Genomic DNA, 15,401 nt, shown 5'->3' with positions numbered 1-15,401 from the left:
CCAACAACGACGGCGAAACAACAATGGCGATTGTGCAGACGAGAAAGAGAAGACAAGAGAAACATGCAGGTTAGGCAAGGAGGGGTTTCTTCAAGCAAATTGGAGTGGGCCTTGCGGCGGTCATGTCCAGCATCCCCATATCCGCCCTACGTATGAACTGGGTATGGGGATTGCTGGTCAGCCCGGACGTTTGGGTTAGATTTGCCCCAGTGTGGACGTTTGGGAAGGATATGGGGATGCTCTCATTATGCCCCACAATTCAAGAAGAAAAAGACTTGTACATCCCGTGCTGTCAAACACGCCAGACAATATTCAGAAAACCACGCTGGGTGTTCAGCGAGCTACCTGATGCCATAACAAATTAAAATGGTGGAGCCTACTTATTTCAAGAACAAATCACTGACAGAAACATGTGGGACAGAAGAGTGCACCTTTTACACGACAGAAACATTCTTGATACTTTTTCCACGAGTCAATATGACAGCTTATACAGAGTACAGTAAGGCTACAACGAGAGAATTCTCAGGCGAAGATATCAGCACATATGATTGCTACGGCAAGGGCGGTGATAAATTACAGTTCGGATGTCATCCGTTAAGGGAAAAAAAGGAGGGAAAACTTCTTTTCCGGGTGAGAAATAACACCAAACACTGACACCGACCATGCCCAGTGCAGGCAGATTCTAATCTTTTAACTCTATCTTTCGGTAAGATAACCGAGGCAGGTAGCCCAGTACCATAGTTGCATAATACACAGGGAACCAACTACTATTGCAACATACAGCCGCGAGCTCAGATGCTTGCCATCGCCTATGATTCCTTTCCATGGCACCCTTGGTGCGAAAGCACCAATGCTTGGACACAAGAGAGCAAGCAATTGACGCTCCATAAGCAATGAGCCCAGTGAGGGCAGCTGCATCAACATCATATTGAACTTGTATTTCCAATCAATCTATTGAGAGGGTTTCCAGTCATACTGAAGATTATTGAAGCTATTTGCAGCTCTAAGTCCACCCAACAGCTGATTTCCTATGTCATGCTGTTGCTGATGCTGCTGGTGCTGGTGCTGGTTCTGCTGCTGCTGCTGCTGGCCCAACTGTGATAGGTCATGTGCACTGTGATGCATCCCCATCCCCATCCTGCCATTCATTGCCATCCCACTGTTTGCCATTGCATTGTTTGCCATTGCCATTCTCAGTCCACTAGCTGCACTATTTGAACCAAATCCACCCATGGCCCCAAATCCCATTCCTCCCACTCCTGAGTGATTTGTGACCGCATTACCAACTAAGCAGTTAACCCCATTAATACCAGGGGCAAGTCCGTTTGGTCTCTTCATGTCATTTGCTCCATGGCCAACACCATTCATTTGTGATGACATCATCTCTTGCAAGATTCTCTGAACCGAGCTTTGGGAATCACTTGGCTCAGGTTCCTGAGCCCGAGTTGCAGGTGGCTGCATTGGAGGCAAGTTTGATGATGATACTGCTGGGGAACTGAGTTGGTTTGTGTTCTGAGGGGCGGGCATCATGTTATTATTGGATGATGTGGGCACCTGGGAAGAGAAAGAGGGAGACGGATTTGACTGCAATGAACTTGTAGAGTTCACCTTGGGAATTACGCCATCATCTCCACTGTTATACAGACCATTTACAGTGCCCATTGGATGATCTTGTCTAGAATTCACTGAACCTTGGAGGAGCCCAACAACAGATGGCGAGGGTGCAGATGTAGAGGGTGCACACGTCAAAGAATTATTTGATGTCACGTCTGCATTGGCAGAGGCAGAAGCCTGCACACCAGCCATAGGAGCAGAATTTTGGCCACTCTGGTTTGAACTCTGGGGAACAGATTGCTGCTCTTCAGGCTGTTGCTGCTGTGGTTGAAGAGGGTTAATACCTGATGAACTCCTCCGAGGAAAGTTATGAAGGCTATCTGAAATAGAAATAACAGCAAGTGTTACATGTGGACAAACACACATAAATTAGCAAATAGAAGGCCATAATACGACGAGAAATCACAGGCTGCTGAATGGCATACCAACATGCTACTGTGTTTTGTGTGACTAGGTACTAAATCAGCAGGAACCAGGCACAGGCAACTCAGTTCCCCAGCCATTCCCATGAGGATCAGGGGCAGGCACCAACGGTCTAGGAGTACTTAGAAGTTGTTTCCTACCGGAGATGCAATGTTAACTATATAGTTTATGGTAATCAGGTGATTACAGTTTCCTTCCTACGGAAGTGGTTGGAAAACTTGAAATCACCGGCCACGTCATGCCTTGCAAAGAGCATCCATGGGACCTGCATGGGAGGTGTTTGGTTGGTGACCTGGATAGCCTGGCTCAGGTGCTTGAGGAGTTTGAGCACCTTGAGTGCGGCAGCTGCAGCCTGGGAGCTAATACTGACCTAACAAAGGCAGATGGGAGAGATGAGCAATGGCAGCAAGCTGTGTGCCGCCACCACATCAAAGCTCTGTCATTGTCGGGCCTGCCTTTGCCGCATACGAGCTCCAGCACTCATCAAGAGGCTGCGATGAGAGACCATCCGGCTATCAAGAGGCTGGCCCACCACTGATGCCTATCACTGCAGATTTGGGATTTCTTCATGCCGCATGTTGATGTAGTTGGGGATATTTTATTCGTTATGCTCAGCGAGTTATGGGTCAATAGGATGTTTATGAGCCATTAGAGTTGGTATTGTGGATTAATTGGGCAGATTAAAGGGTCCAAAGGCAGGGGATAGAGCACTCGATCTCTCTCGTCCCTGACATGGAAGAGAGGCTCCGAGTCTTGAGAAGTTTTGCTATCTTACTGATTGATCCAACATTCACAATGCCAGCTCGCTTTGTCAGACAGCCTACTGTACTAGACTCCTTGATCAACCAAACTGGACTTTAACTCAAAACTGGATGCATGCGGATAGACTAACCAACTCGAACTCTTATCTGTATATAATATATATCTAGCATGGTGGTCCCTATGAATTAGGTGGACCTGCTAGTACCCTACAAGACTCTTAACTTCCTAACATCTCAACTCCTAATGACTGTCCTATACATTCCTTAATTGCTTGGTTTTGTGCAGCTGGCTTACCAACCACAATTCTTCTGCACATATAATGATGTGATCAGCATAAAGCCCGCCATGTTTGTTACCGCTCAGTACTCTTTCATGCCCAGGTCACCAAAACAAACACTTATACCCCAGGCTAATCCAGTTAATGGGTCAAGGCAAAATAATCAACATCACAGGCTGAAGCCAGGCACCACTCTTTCCCAGGCATACCAATGTAGCCTTTTATAGTGATGGATGGAATAACGGCAGCTTGAAACGATAGTTACAGTGATTTCTCACCAAAACCGAATGCTCACCTACCTTATAACTACCCTAAGGTACTCCCTCCGCATTTTTGACACTAGATTTTTGACACTAGTGTCAAAAATGATCTCGCATTTTGAGACGGAGGGAGTATTTAAGAGGCATGCCTACACGTGTAGAAAATGTACCGCAAGGAAACTTGACTAAATAAATAATGGTAATTAAAAATAGAGCCCAAATAACACTAATTCAGGTGTTGTGAGTGCAGAGTGGTATGCGGGAGTTTGCGCCATCCTGATGATATGAGATGAGATAAATCAACAAACTAAAATGATTAAGATGTCATACTGATTGGTCCAGATCCAGTCTGCCTGCTATAGTCAATCAGATCTTTCATGCAGTTTACCACCTCCGCAATCTGAGAGTATCAACATTTTGCATGAAAACAATAGGAGCTTATGGTCAGAAAAAGGTGCATACTTATGAAACAATTTAGAAAATATAACACGTGAATGGAAACTACATCAGGTTAGAGTGTACCTGAAGGCAGCGGACATATCTTTTTGTATATCCTAAATCGTTTACCAAAGGCACCTCCAAGGCTTTAGCCAGTTGGCGCGCACATGCAACAAACCTAATTGTACAAGATTGCAATATAAGTATATAGCATGAACTTGAAAAGTACAATGAAAATTGATGGAGTTGGTGAAAGGTAATAGTTACTCAAAGAAACAGTCAGCAAGGAAAGTAAGAACAAGTGTTCTGTTATACAGCATGAACTTGAAAAGTACAATGGAAATTGATGGAGTTGGTAAAAGGTAATAGTTACCCAAAGAAACAGTCAGCAAGGAAGGTAAGAACAATGTGGTTTAGGTGCTACCAATCACATTGTTAAACATCACAATTTTTATCAGTGATGAGTTATAACAACAGAAGCAAAAGATACCAAGCAAGTAAGGTCAAGACAGGGCAAGCACCTGCGCGTATAAGGTTATATTTGCTTACGGACATTTTATGCTTCTAGAACAACAAGAACCTTGCACGTAATATCAGTCCGGTTTTCTGGCTAAACTATCAGTCCGGTTTCAGTAATACAGCATAATATCCAGTACCTTGCACGTACTCCAAGTTGTCCACTTACCTAAAATGAGATTTTCTTTTCATGGCAACTGGATGCTTCTCAATCCGTTCTACATTCCAACAATCCTCGTTATTTTCAACTAGAATCCCATTTTCAATGCATTAATAACCAAGTACAATTAAGATCTGGCCCGTTACAGGTTATAAAGATATACGTGAAAAGAGCATGCCTACCAGAACTGGGCATTGACCAGTTGGCTAGCTTGAGCAGGCTGAACCCACCGACCAGCGTTCGAGGTTCAGCCTCCGCTGGTTGATCCGAGTTTTGTTTAGACGTTACCTTTTTAGGGAATAAATGCACAACCAATGAGCATAAGTAAAGTAATGGCCATGCCCTGACAGCATAAGCCCTTCGGTGAGTTGGTTGGTGCATGATGTTGCATTTGATGTAATGAGTTCAAAACTCAACATGCCCATTTTATTATTAAGAAGGGTGGTGCTTATGAAATTAAAGTAAGCATGTGCTTGCAATTCCAGCACCTTCTGGAATGGTGCCTGAACTGAATTTGTCACTTAACGGAACGTCACCATATCTAATCTATATATAGGGCTGAAGATGAGCCTAAGCTTGAATAAGATGCATGTATTACCCTAAGAGCTTAACTTTTAAGAGGGTTGGTCGGTGTATGAAACTTAACTATAACCGATGGCCCAAAGGATGGCAAAACCTTCGAAGCTCAATGCCACGGGTATTCATGGGCCAAACGACAGACTATTCAGTAGGAAACTAAAAGGATAGCAACTAACTAAAAGGAAATATCTAATATAGAAACAAATCATTATAATCTCTAACGTGGTGTTTCTAGTTTTCTACATTATGGCCTGATTTATTGCTGCTGTGTCAGACGGGCCCAGGTGCTTGAGATCTCATCATTGAGCTGTGGTGGTGGTCATGGTTTAAACCCTAGGTAACCCCTCCATCGCATCAAGCAAGAGAATGCACATATTTAGAAAGTTCTTCTTGACAAATGAAAATGAAATCTAATATAGAAAATAATCATAATGATCAATTATTCGGTTCCTAAAATATGCGATTTTTAGCCAGATGAAGCCCGTGTACACATGATAAGGGTTATTGTAGCACCTAGCTATAGCATGTAGGTTTGCAGTAGTCGTCCTACCTTTCAAACACTTGGATCATGGGTGCTCATCACCAAGGCTGAGGTGAATTACTAACTCCTTTACTTTTGCAAAGCTCATCGGGCACACTTAATTAGTCATGTGCCTATTTGGCAAGAGGAACTTATTTGATAACTTCTGTAAGCCCTTAGGACCTGAGACAAGCTTGCACACAGCACTAGCATTTTCATCCTGTTTTGCTTAAAACAGTAAATCCAGTTGGTTTGGTTTGATCATAAAGGGTGATATGCTAAAAACCAAGTCAACTATGGCAGTCAAACAATACTGAGTGGCTCAGAGGAGTTACCACATGTATACATCTTGTGTTATGGGCTAAAAAGTAAAGAGGTACCCCAGTCCGTGCATAGCATGGGTATTAATAGGCCATGAGCAATTAGGAATCACGTATGTTTGGTATACATAAGTTAAGAGGGAAAATTAAGCAATGAAATAAATGGAAGTCCTCTATGCCTCTGAGACACTCTTCAACGTCAGGGACAAGCAATGCTGCGGGATTGTTGAGACCAAGTGCCTTATGCCCGTCTTCAGACCTTAACCCTACCCACATTATCTTGTTTTGGACTAAGGTCCGCATTATCTTGGCTCTCACCTTGCCATGACGGCCAATGCATCTAAAACAACTCACTGTGGAAACTAGCTCCACCGAACAAATGGCTCCTTTACAGGGAAGGCAGATGATAAATTTTAACAGAACAGACACGTATACATGAAGAAAAGAAGTGGACAAACCATTAACGAAAATATAATAGATAGCACCAGCATCAGCTTGGCTAAACCAAATGACAGGAAAATATGTAAATTTGAATTCAGGAAAGAACTTTAGATGAAAAATATTAAGCACATCAGAGCCGATCTCCTTACGAGTTGCAATTATTCTGCATGTCCTGGGTCGTTAAACTCGTTGAACTTTGAGCAGCAGCCTGGTATTTTTGTACAACCGTGCCAAGCTGACTAACCTGAATTAAACACCACAGTGCAAAAATATATCAGATGCTCAATCCAAATTGAATATAAATAACAAGATCCATGACCTGCGAGTAAAACTATGTCTATACGATAAAAAAAATTATACCTGAGGTATTATTGATCTCCGCGGAATCAGTTCCTCATGACGCCTAGCACAAAACTCCCAAGATGCAATCTTCAATTGAAGGAGATGGTACAGGATTGTGCAATATATGTTAGTCCAAAAGGCACCACTTATTCAAGAATAGTATCATAAAAAGAACCGATATAGTGACAGGAAGAAGAACAAAGTACAAAACTGAATAACAATACCTTGAGGTCTGGATTAAAAACTATCCTTAGATGCCCTTCACGTACCACGCGCAATTGATCAAAGACACTTTCCTGGATTGCTTTTGCATAATCCAAAATAATCTGTCCAGATGCATTCTGGGATTCGCGTGGCATATCAATATACAATAGTTCTTCCAATGTACCACTCGCATATTTGATTTGGCATAGCCGCGGTAAGACCTCTACTGTTGTCTCTGTAAAGATAAGAAGAACATAAGATCAAACCAGAAACACGAGCAAGAGAGGAGGATGCACAAAATTAAATGATGCTTACCAAAGCCCCGGCCAGGCTTTCGATTGCATATTTCGCAGTGCCAGACATCCTGGAGGTGCAAACCCATAAGGAAAGTTATAAATGAGAATTTAAAAGGCAAATTATACTCAAAACACCTATGTGTTACTCCAAATTCTCTAAGGCTATGACTAACTAATAGAACTGAATTTACTTGAATAAATCAAATATAGGAGAAAGAAGAGAAAGAGATGCATATTCCTTTTAGCAGTCGGAGCAAGACACCACCTGAGGGAAAACTCCAGTAGTTTGACGACCACTTCCATAGAGAGATACACACCACCTCTTTTTAGCAGTTGGAGCAAAATACTCATTGACAAAGTTTCTCCAGTACTCTATATTGTTATCCTGCATCAAAAGGAATGGGTAAATGCCCTAAGTTGTAAGCACATGCCTTTTGCTTGGAGCACAAAATTACTTGTTTGAAACAAACAAACAGACAAACAAAATCTTTTACCTGTGGTCTGTTCTGTTGATGATACATGTAATGGGTCAATCTTTTTGCACAGGTACCTGGCTCATAAGGAGCCAGCTTTCCTGGGGTTCTCATGTTTAGACTCTGTTGACGAAGTAACTGCTGCTGCTGCTGCTGCTGCTGTTGTTGCTGCTGCTGCTGTTGCTGTTGTAATTGGTTTCTCTGTAAAGGCAGATTCTTTAGAATCTGTTGGTGTTGCTGCTGATGCTGCTGCTGCATATGTAAAAGACGCTGCTGTTGCAAGAGGTTCAGTTGGGCAGCCGCAGCAGCTTGAGGGTTCTGCTTCGTGAGTTGCAACAAGTGGTGATGGTGCTGCTGTTGTTGCTGCTGTTGCTGCAAGAATGCTGATGGGTCCGAACTCGACTGCTCCATCTTGACTGCGCCCAAACCCCTCAACCCTTGCAACTGCTGCGACTCAAATTTTACATTTCCAACATTGCGCATCATCTGGGCTGGGCCATTCTGGTCAGGCAGTCCCATCTGCTGTTCTAATTTGACTCCACCAATGCTGCCACCATTCTCCAACTTCACTGCAGCCTGCGGCTGCGACTGCTGTGACGGCAACTGCTGCTGGTTGTAAGACATCGGCAGTTGATGTTGTTGATGTTGTTGCTCTTGCTGGTGCTGCAAATCCCGCACATCCATCTGCTGCTGCTGCTGCTGCAGGATATCTGAACCTAGGTGATTGCCCAAACTAACCTGCGAGGAGGAGGATGGAAACGACATAGGATCGGATCCTCCAGTGCCAGTAAAATCACCAGCGCCATCAAGCCCCCCTCTCTGCTGAAGGGTATTCATCGGAAGCCCACCGTTTGGCATTTGTCCTGGACTTGGAACAGGGCTCCCGTTTCCAAACGATGACCGGTTGAGCAGGGAGGAGACATTAGAGGTTGCTCCCAGCAAGCCATTTCCACCAAACTGAGACCTTGGGGAGACAAGAGATGAGAACGGGGACTGCGACTGCAGCATGCCGCCACCCCCACCCATTCCCTGTTGGCCACCACTGAGCAGGCTAGAACTTGTCCGGAGAAGTGAGGCACCGCCTCCTGGCTGCCCAGGCCCCATTGGGTTCGGCGGCCCTGACGATACCATCGTTGCAGGCAATGGGAGAGCTACGAACTCAGCAGAAACTACTCCCAAGATCGAGCGCGTCACCACTCACCTCGCCATCCTTTCAGCACGGAACGGCCGCAAGATCCGCCAAAATTGGGCAGGAACAAGGCAGCAAACCCTGAAAACAACCAGAGACTACAGCTTTAGGACACAAGCATTGGATCTAGAGTAGTATCTCCAGCACAAATCTACTGAACACCAACCCACACCACCCAAAATCAACCATAGAAACAACATAAACGAGCATCCAAAGCAAACTTGTACTCCTCAAATCCGCCACGACGAAAGCAAAAAAAACAGCACCAAATCCAACCCCACAAAAAAAAACGAGCAAGGCACCAGACAGGAGCAGAATTAAGCAACCCCCAACTCCCAGACTAGATCGCAGCGTCCCGAGCCCAAACACGCAAAATGAGAAAACAATTAAGGAGCAGCAGCATCAACAGCGACCTCGTCACCGAAAACCCACGGAGCGAAACACGCCGGAACCCGACGCCACTCACCGGCGCAACCAGCCAGCAGAATCCAGTCCGCCCCGAATCCGGCGATCCAGAGCTCGAACCCGCGCCAAATCGCGCGGCGAGGCCCGCAGGGACGCGCCGTCGGCCGTGCACTGCCGCGAGGAGCAGCACTGCCACCACCACCGCCGCCGCCGCGACGGATAAGCTCCGCTCCGGCTAGGGTTTAGGCCGCCCCCGCTGCGCTGCCGCTCGAAGGGAGATAACAGCGGGATAAAAAAATTCAGTTCGTTAAAAAAATCTTTCCCTCTCGTTCCTGTGTGCGAGCGACGGGATTTGGGTCTGTGGACTGGAGGAGGGAGGGAGGAGGCGGAGCGAGGAGGAGAGAGAAAGCCAGACGAAACAGGAGAGAGAGAGAGGAGGCGGAAGTAGAAAATTCTGAGGCTTTGTCCTTGCGGACGTCAAAATTCCCATTCGATTTGATTAAGATCCGGGGGCCGCGACCTCGAGGATTCCATGCTCCGGTCGCCGAAGCGTGGGGCCAGCGCCGCGGGGGCCCCGCGGGGTGGTGAGAGGGTGGGTGGGTGGGTGCGGTGGAGCTGGGTCTGATTAGGATGGTGTTTTCCTTTCTGTTTGGGTGTTTTGTTTTCGGTTTTGGTTGTGTGATGCGCTGCTGAGGTTAAAAGAAGTCAATGGAGCGCGTGCTCCGTGCCCATGCCATGGCCAACGGTGTGGCACTGCCCGGGGATATCCTCCTCTTGTCACGCACGTTGTGATGAAAACGCAGGTGGGGCTTTAGTAAACTCCGAGTCAGACTTTCTTTAGTATACCAGGTCGACTTTTTTCTAGTCTAGTCTAGTAAATAAAAGCATCTAAACAATGCAGATGTTTTTATAAGTAGTTGTCATTCATGTAAGAAAAAAAATATTGATGAGTTAAAAGGGACAGACTGATGGAACACATGAGGTTTATCACACATGAAGTTTAAGTTTTGTTCATCTTTTCGTTGCAGAAAAGATGGATGTCTTATGTGATGTGTTCCTAAAATTAGTGTTAGTTTCTACAATGTTCTAAATGTTAGTTTGAACATTTCGCGCAGAAAAGATACTTTCAGTTGCACCATTTGTCTTTAGGTAACGTGTGTTTCTTAAATTAGCATCAGTTTCTATGACGTTCAAAAATTACGAAAATTTCAAGCGTGGAAAAAGAAGGTTTTAGTTGCACCATGATGTATGTTTCTTAAATTAGTATTAGTTTCTACAACGTTCAAATTAATATGAACATTCCGCATATAGAAAAGGTGCTTTTAGTTGCTCCATTTGTCTTTACATGACGTGCATTCCTTAGATTAGTATTAGTTTTAGCAACGTTCAAAATTAATACAAAAAATCCACGCGCAAAAATGATGCTTTAGTTGCTTCATTTGTCTTGCGTGGCGTGTGTATTTTAAATTATTATTAGTTTTCATGGCATTCAAAACTAATACATACATTTCACATGCAGAAAAAGATGCTTTTAGTTGCTCCATTTGTCTTGCCCTTGCGTTGTCGACATGGGTGCCATCGCCACAGACGCACAGTGAACCTTCCCCAACCCCTCTCTCCCTCATCGTCGTCGGTCGGTGGTCGGAACCGCCACAGCAAAGCCCGCACAACAGTGGACAGTGGCGGGAGCTCCTGTTGTCGCGCGTCTTTCCCCTCCCGTTGGCTCGCGGATATCTCATCACCTTCACCTTGTTCGCTCGGCACCGACACGCCCTGGATCCGCACGGCTACGGTGCTCCCCCGTGCTCATCACCCGGTACTGGTCCCCCTCACGTGCTCGTGCTCTGCTTTGGCCAACGGGGTCCGGCCTTCTTACCCCTGCGGCATTGTTCTCCAGCACCACCGCCTCCTGGGCCTTGCACTAGTGTCATGTGTCCATCGGGCTGATATCCGGATATGGCCATGCTGGTGGTGGCCCTCGCATGCCTAGTGTTCCCTATTCTGCTCCAGCCAACTCCACGTCATGGGGTATATATGGTGGACTAGCCAGGTGGGCTGTGTCTATCTCTCGTAAGCCAACCCAACTTGTGACAACCCATGATGTGAGCAGACGAGCCCCCTTCCCAGATTCGGAGGTGCCACACTACTACGAAATCGAAAATAATTTATCGACCAAAGCATATCATCACTAACGTGCTTGCGGCCCATCAATGGTTTTGAGTCAGTGATGACCAGTCAATGGTGTGGTATAAAAGTGACAGGCCAGCTGATCAATGTTGACTATCTCAAGGGCAAGTATATGAGCAACGGAAAGTAAAACATGCAACTTGCAAGAAAGTAAAGGGATGGGATTGGAGTGTGCAAACGCAATTGGAGACACGGAGATTTTTGGCGTGGTTCCGATAGGTGGTGCTATCGTACATCCATGTTGATGGAGACTTCAACCCATGAAGGGTAACGGTTGCGCGAGTCCACGGAGGGCTCCACCCACGAAGGGTCCACGAAGAAGCAACCTTGTCTATCCCACCATGGCCATCGCCCACGAAGGGCTTGCCTCGCTTGGGTAGATCTTCACGAAGTAGGCGATCTCCTTGCCCTTACAAACTCCTTGGTTCAACTCCACAATCTTGACGGAGGCTCCCAAGTGACACCTAACCAATCTAGGAGACACCACTCTCCAAAAGGTAATAGATGGTGTGTTGATGATGAACTCCTTGCTCTTGTGCTTAAATGATAGTCTCCCCAACACTCAACTCTCTCACACATATTTGGCTATGGTGGAAAGATGATTTGAGTGGAAAGCAACTTGGGGAAGGCTAGAGATCAAGATTCTTGTGGTTGGATTGGAATATCTTGATCTCAACACATGAGTAGGTGGTTCTCTCTCAGAAAATGAGTAGTGAAAGTGTAGGCACATTCTGATGGCTCTCTCTCGAATGGAGAAGGGGGTGGAGGGGTATATATAGCCTCCACACAAAATCTAGTCGTTACACACAATTTCCCAAACTCGGTGGGACCAAATAGTGAAACTCAGTCAGACTGATATGGTTCAGAATGTGAACGTTAGAGTTTTCGGTGGGACCGACAAGGTCAACTCGGTGAGACTGATGTGTTAGGGCTAGGGCAAAACCTCATCTCGGTGAGACCGATTGCGTGAACTCGGTGAGACCGGTTTCAGCAATAAGCAAACAAAGACTTGGTCAAGCAAACTCGGTGGGACCGACTGCACATTTCGGTGAGACCAAAATAACTACAATAGGTAACAGAGAGTTTGCAAGGCCATCTCGGTGAGACCGAGATCCCATCGGTGAGACCAAACTGATTAGGGTTTCTGGCGGTGGCTATGTCAAGTGAGCTCGGTGGCGCCGGATGGATCAAATCAGTGGGGCCGAGTTTGACTTTTAGGTTTAGGACATATTTTGATGAGACCAAAATGACTGCAATAGGTAACAGAGAGTTTGCAAGGCCATCTCGGTGAGACCGAAAAAACTGCAATAGGTAACAGAGAGTTTGCAAGGCCATCTCGGTGAGACCGAGATCCCATCGGTGAGACCAAACTGATTAGGGTTTCTGGCAGTGGCTATGTCAAGTGAACTCGGTGGCGCCGGATGGATCAAATCAGTGGGGCCGAGTTTGACTTTTAGGTTTAGGACATATGTGGAAATGAGAAAGTGGTTGAGGGCTTTGGAGCATATCACTAAGCATTTTGAGCAAGCAAGCCATTAAGCAACACCTCATCCCCTTTTAATAGTATTGGCTTTTCCTATGGACTCAATGTGATCTTGGATCACTAAAATGAAAATGTAGAGTCTTGAGCTTTTGTCAATATGTGTCCTTAGCATTTTGAAGGGGTTCCACATCCTCTTGTCATGCCACTCCAATGTTGAACTTATCTGAAATATACTAGGTTGAAGTATTAGTCCAACAAGAAATATGCTGACATTAATTACAAAAATCACCCAGAGAGCACTTGTGCTTTCAATGTCCCCCTTTTTGGTAATTGGTGACAACATACATCTACCTCGTGGTCTTGAGCTAACTTTGGAAGAGATGAACCTGAGAAAACAAGGTTAGATAACAAAGGATCATCTACTAAACAGAGCAAGAACGAGAAACCACAAGAGTACCAAGACTGGGATGGCATGTAGTGAGTGAGTACTTAGTACTCTAGATGGATATTGACATGTCCCCAAGGATAAAGATATGCAATGAATTCCAAAGATTTTCTTCCATTAGATGTCTTTATCCCCCTGAATTTGACATTGGATAATGGGAGAAGATAGGGTAATAGAAAATCAGAGAAAATGAAAAACAAATGAACATTAGAGCAAAAAGCACAGAGAAATATCTTCTACTAACATGTCTTTCCCCTCTTAAAGACATGTGGCTTCTCTCCTCTTTGTTTACCAAGCATATGGGAGGATTAAGAAGTGTTTCTCTCCCATAGGGTCTCTCTCCCTTTGATGTGATTAAGCTTTGATGTGATCTCTCTCTCCCCCTTTGACATCAATTTCCAAGAAGGGATCTTCTGGAGTATAAGTCAAATAGGTTTGGTCCTTGAGTCACATGACAAAGCAGCATGTAGAATGTGATGCAGGTAGAGGATAAGAATCATCGAGTGGAGCTGGATTCGAAATGCAGGATGCAAATGGCAAAATGTTTCCACAGTAGTGAAATCGGTAACACCGAGTCCTTTTCTTCGGTGACTCCGAGTTGTTTCGGTCTGGCCGAAAAGAAAGAATCGATGAGGCTGAGTTCAATACAGAGAAGGATTTTGTCATCTCAACTCACTTTGGCAACTAGGATCTCACAAAGATTTGCAGGGAATTAACTAAAGGATTTGCAATGAATTAAATACAGGGAATGTAGAAAATAAAAGAGAAGAAACCTAGATGAAGTTTTTATTTTTGAAAGGGGAAACAAACATGCAAGAGACAAATGCAAGATCACTGAGAAACACTAGAGAACTTCAGCTAGAATTGGTCGACGACAAAGTCACCTATGTTAGAGTATATTGACTTAGGAGTCAAGTGAAGACACTTGATCATAGGTCATACTCATCGTTTAAGCTCAAAATGGGGTTGCCATTTTTCGTTTAAGCATTTTGATGTATTCTCATCTTGTTGAGTTGATTTGACCCATGTCTTGGGGTAAAGCTTCTCTAAGATGGAATGACATACCTTAGTGGTGGTGTTGATCTTGATCATGTATTTGAACTTGTGTAGGATGCTCAAGGTTGATGTAGTTCATCAAGAGTTGGAAGCACCGCTTGTAGTCTGAGTTCATCTTCCTACATGGGTTAGTTTTGCAAGGAAGAGCACTTTTGTATCCAAAATGACAATCATGAAGTTTGATAGCAAATGAAATTTGATACGTAGAGATTGTTAAAAGGATATATAGAAAGGATTCATGCTTCCTTGTTTTCAACCACCATATTGTAGAGACTTGGAGATGTAGAGATTTCTTAGAATGTGATTGAGTTGCAATCTCATAGAATCGAGCTTATCCAAGTACCTACAAGGGTTAGATGGCATGCAAGAGTACAAGTATATCCCATAAATATGATCATCATCATAAGAGAAATATCAAAGATTAGTCATATAAAGGCTCATGCCTTGCATGCATCCAAACGGAGTTTCTACTCCAAGTTTGAGGCATCAATGATGTTCAATTCACCTCTCAAACAGCAAAATACTTTCTCATCAAGTGGTTTGGTGAATATATCCGCCAATTGCTTATCGGTACAAACGTGCTTAAGATTGATATCTCCCTTAACAACATGGTCTCGAATGAAATGATGTCGAACTTCAATATGCTTAGTTCGAGAATGTTGCACGGGATTATGAGCAATCTTAATAGAACTTTCATTTTCACAAAGCAATGGAACATGTTTCACATATATCCCATAACCTTTAAGAGTATGGGTCATCCAAAGTAATTGAGAATAACATGAACTGGCGGCAATGTATTCCGCTCCGGCGGTGGATAAGGATACCGAGTTTTGTTTCTTGGAGGACCAAGACACGAGAGATCTACCAAGAAATTGACAAGTACCTGAAGTGGACTTTCTATCAACCTTGTTACCGGCATAGTCCGAATCGGAGTAGCCAGCAAGATCAAAAGAGGACCTTTTAGGATACCAAATGCCAATGTTTGGTGTGTGATTTAAGTATCTCACTATC

At 44.6% G+C, this 15,401-nt stretch overlaps 1 protein-coding gene across 2 annotated transcripts; it reads right to left on the bottom strand.

The window, feature by feature from the left end:
* Window positions 1–432: 432 nt before the first annotated feature.
* Window positions 433–9,646, bottom strand: LOC123091362 (transcriptional corepressor SEUSS). 2 transcript variants are annotated; one of them, XM_044512856.1, is made up of 10 exons: window positions 9,228–9,646; window positions 7,647–8,895; window positions 7,418–7,537; window positions 7,172–7,220; window positions 6,877–7,091; window positions 6,671–6,739; window positions 6,460–6,554; window positions 3,859–3,952; window positions 3,667–3,736; window positions 433–1,934 (listed from the first exon to the last, which is right to left on the bottom strand). In XM_044512856.1, exons 2-10 carry the CDS (start codon window positions 8,754–8,756, stop codon window positions 952–954), a joined length of 2,805 nt encoding a protein of 934 aa, XP_044368791.1. In that variant the 5' UTR covers window positions 8,757–8,895; window positions 9,228–9,646; the 3' UTR covers window positions 433–951. The 2 variants fall into 2 exon arrangements, with proteins under 2 accessions (XP_044368791.1, XP_044368790.1); XM_044512855.1 differs by having other exon boundaries at window positions 9,281–9,646.
* Window positions 9,647–15,401: the final 5,755 nt, after the last annotated feature.

The sequence above is a fragment of the Triticum aestivum genome, chromosome 4B (assembly GCF_018294505.1).
Source record: "Triticum aestivum cultivar Chinese Spring chromosome 4B, IWGSC CS RefSeq v2.1, whole genome shotgun sequence".
NCBI lineage: Eukaryota > Viridiplantae > Streptophyta > Magnoliopsida > Poales > Poaceae > Triticum > Triticum aestivum.
The sequence above is the reverse complement of the archived record's forward strand: the minus strand, read 5'-3'. Positions and strand labels throughout refer to the sequence as shown.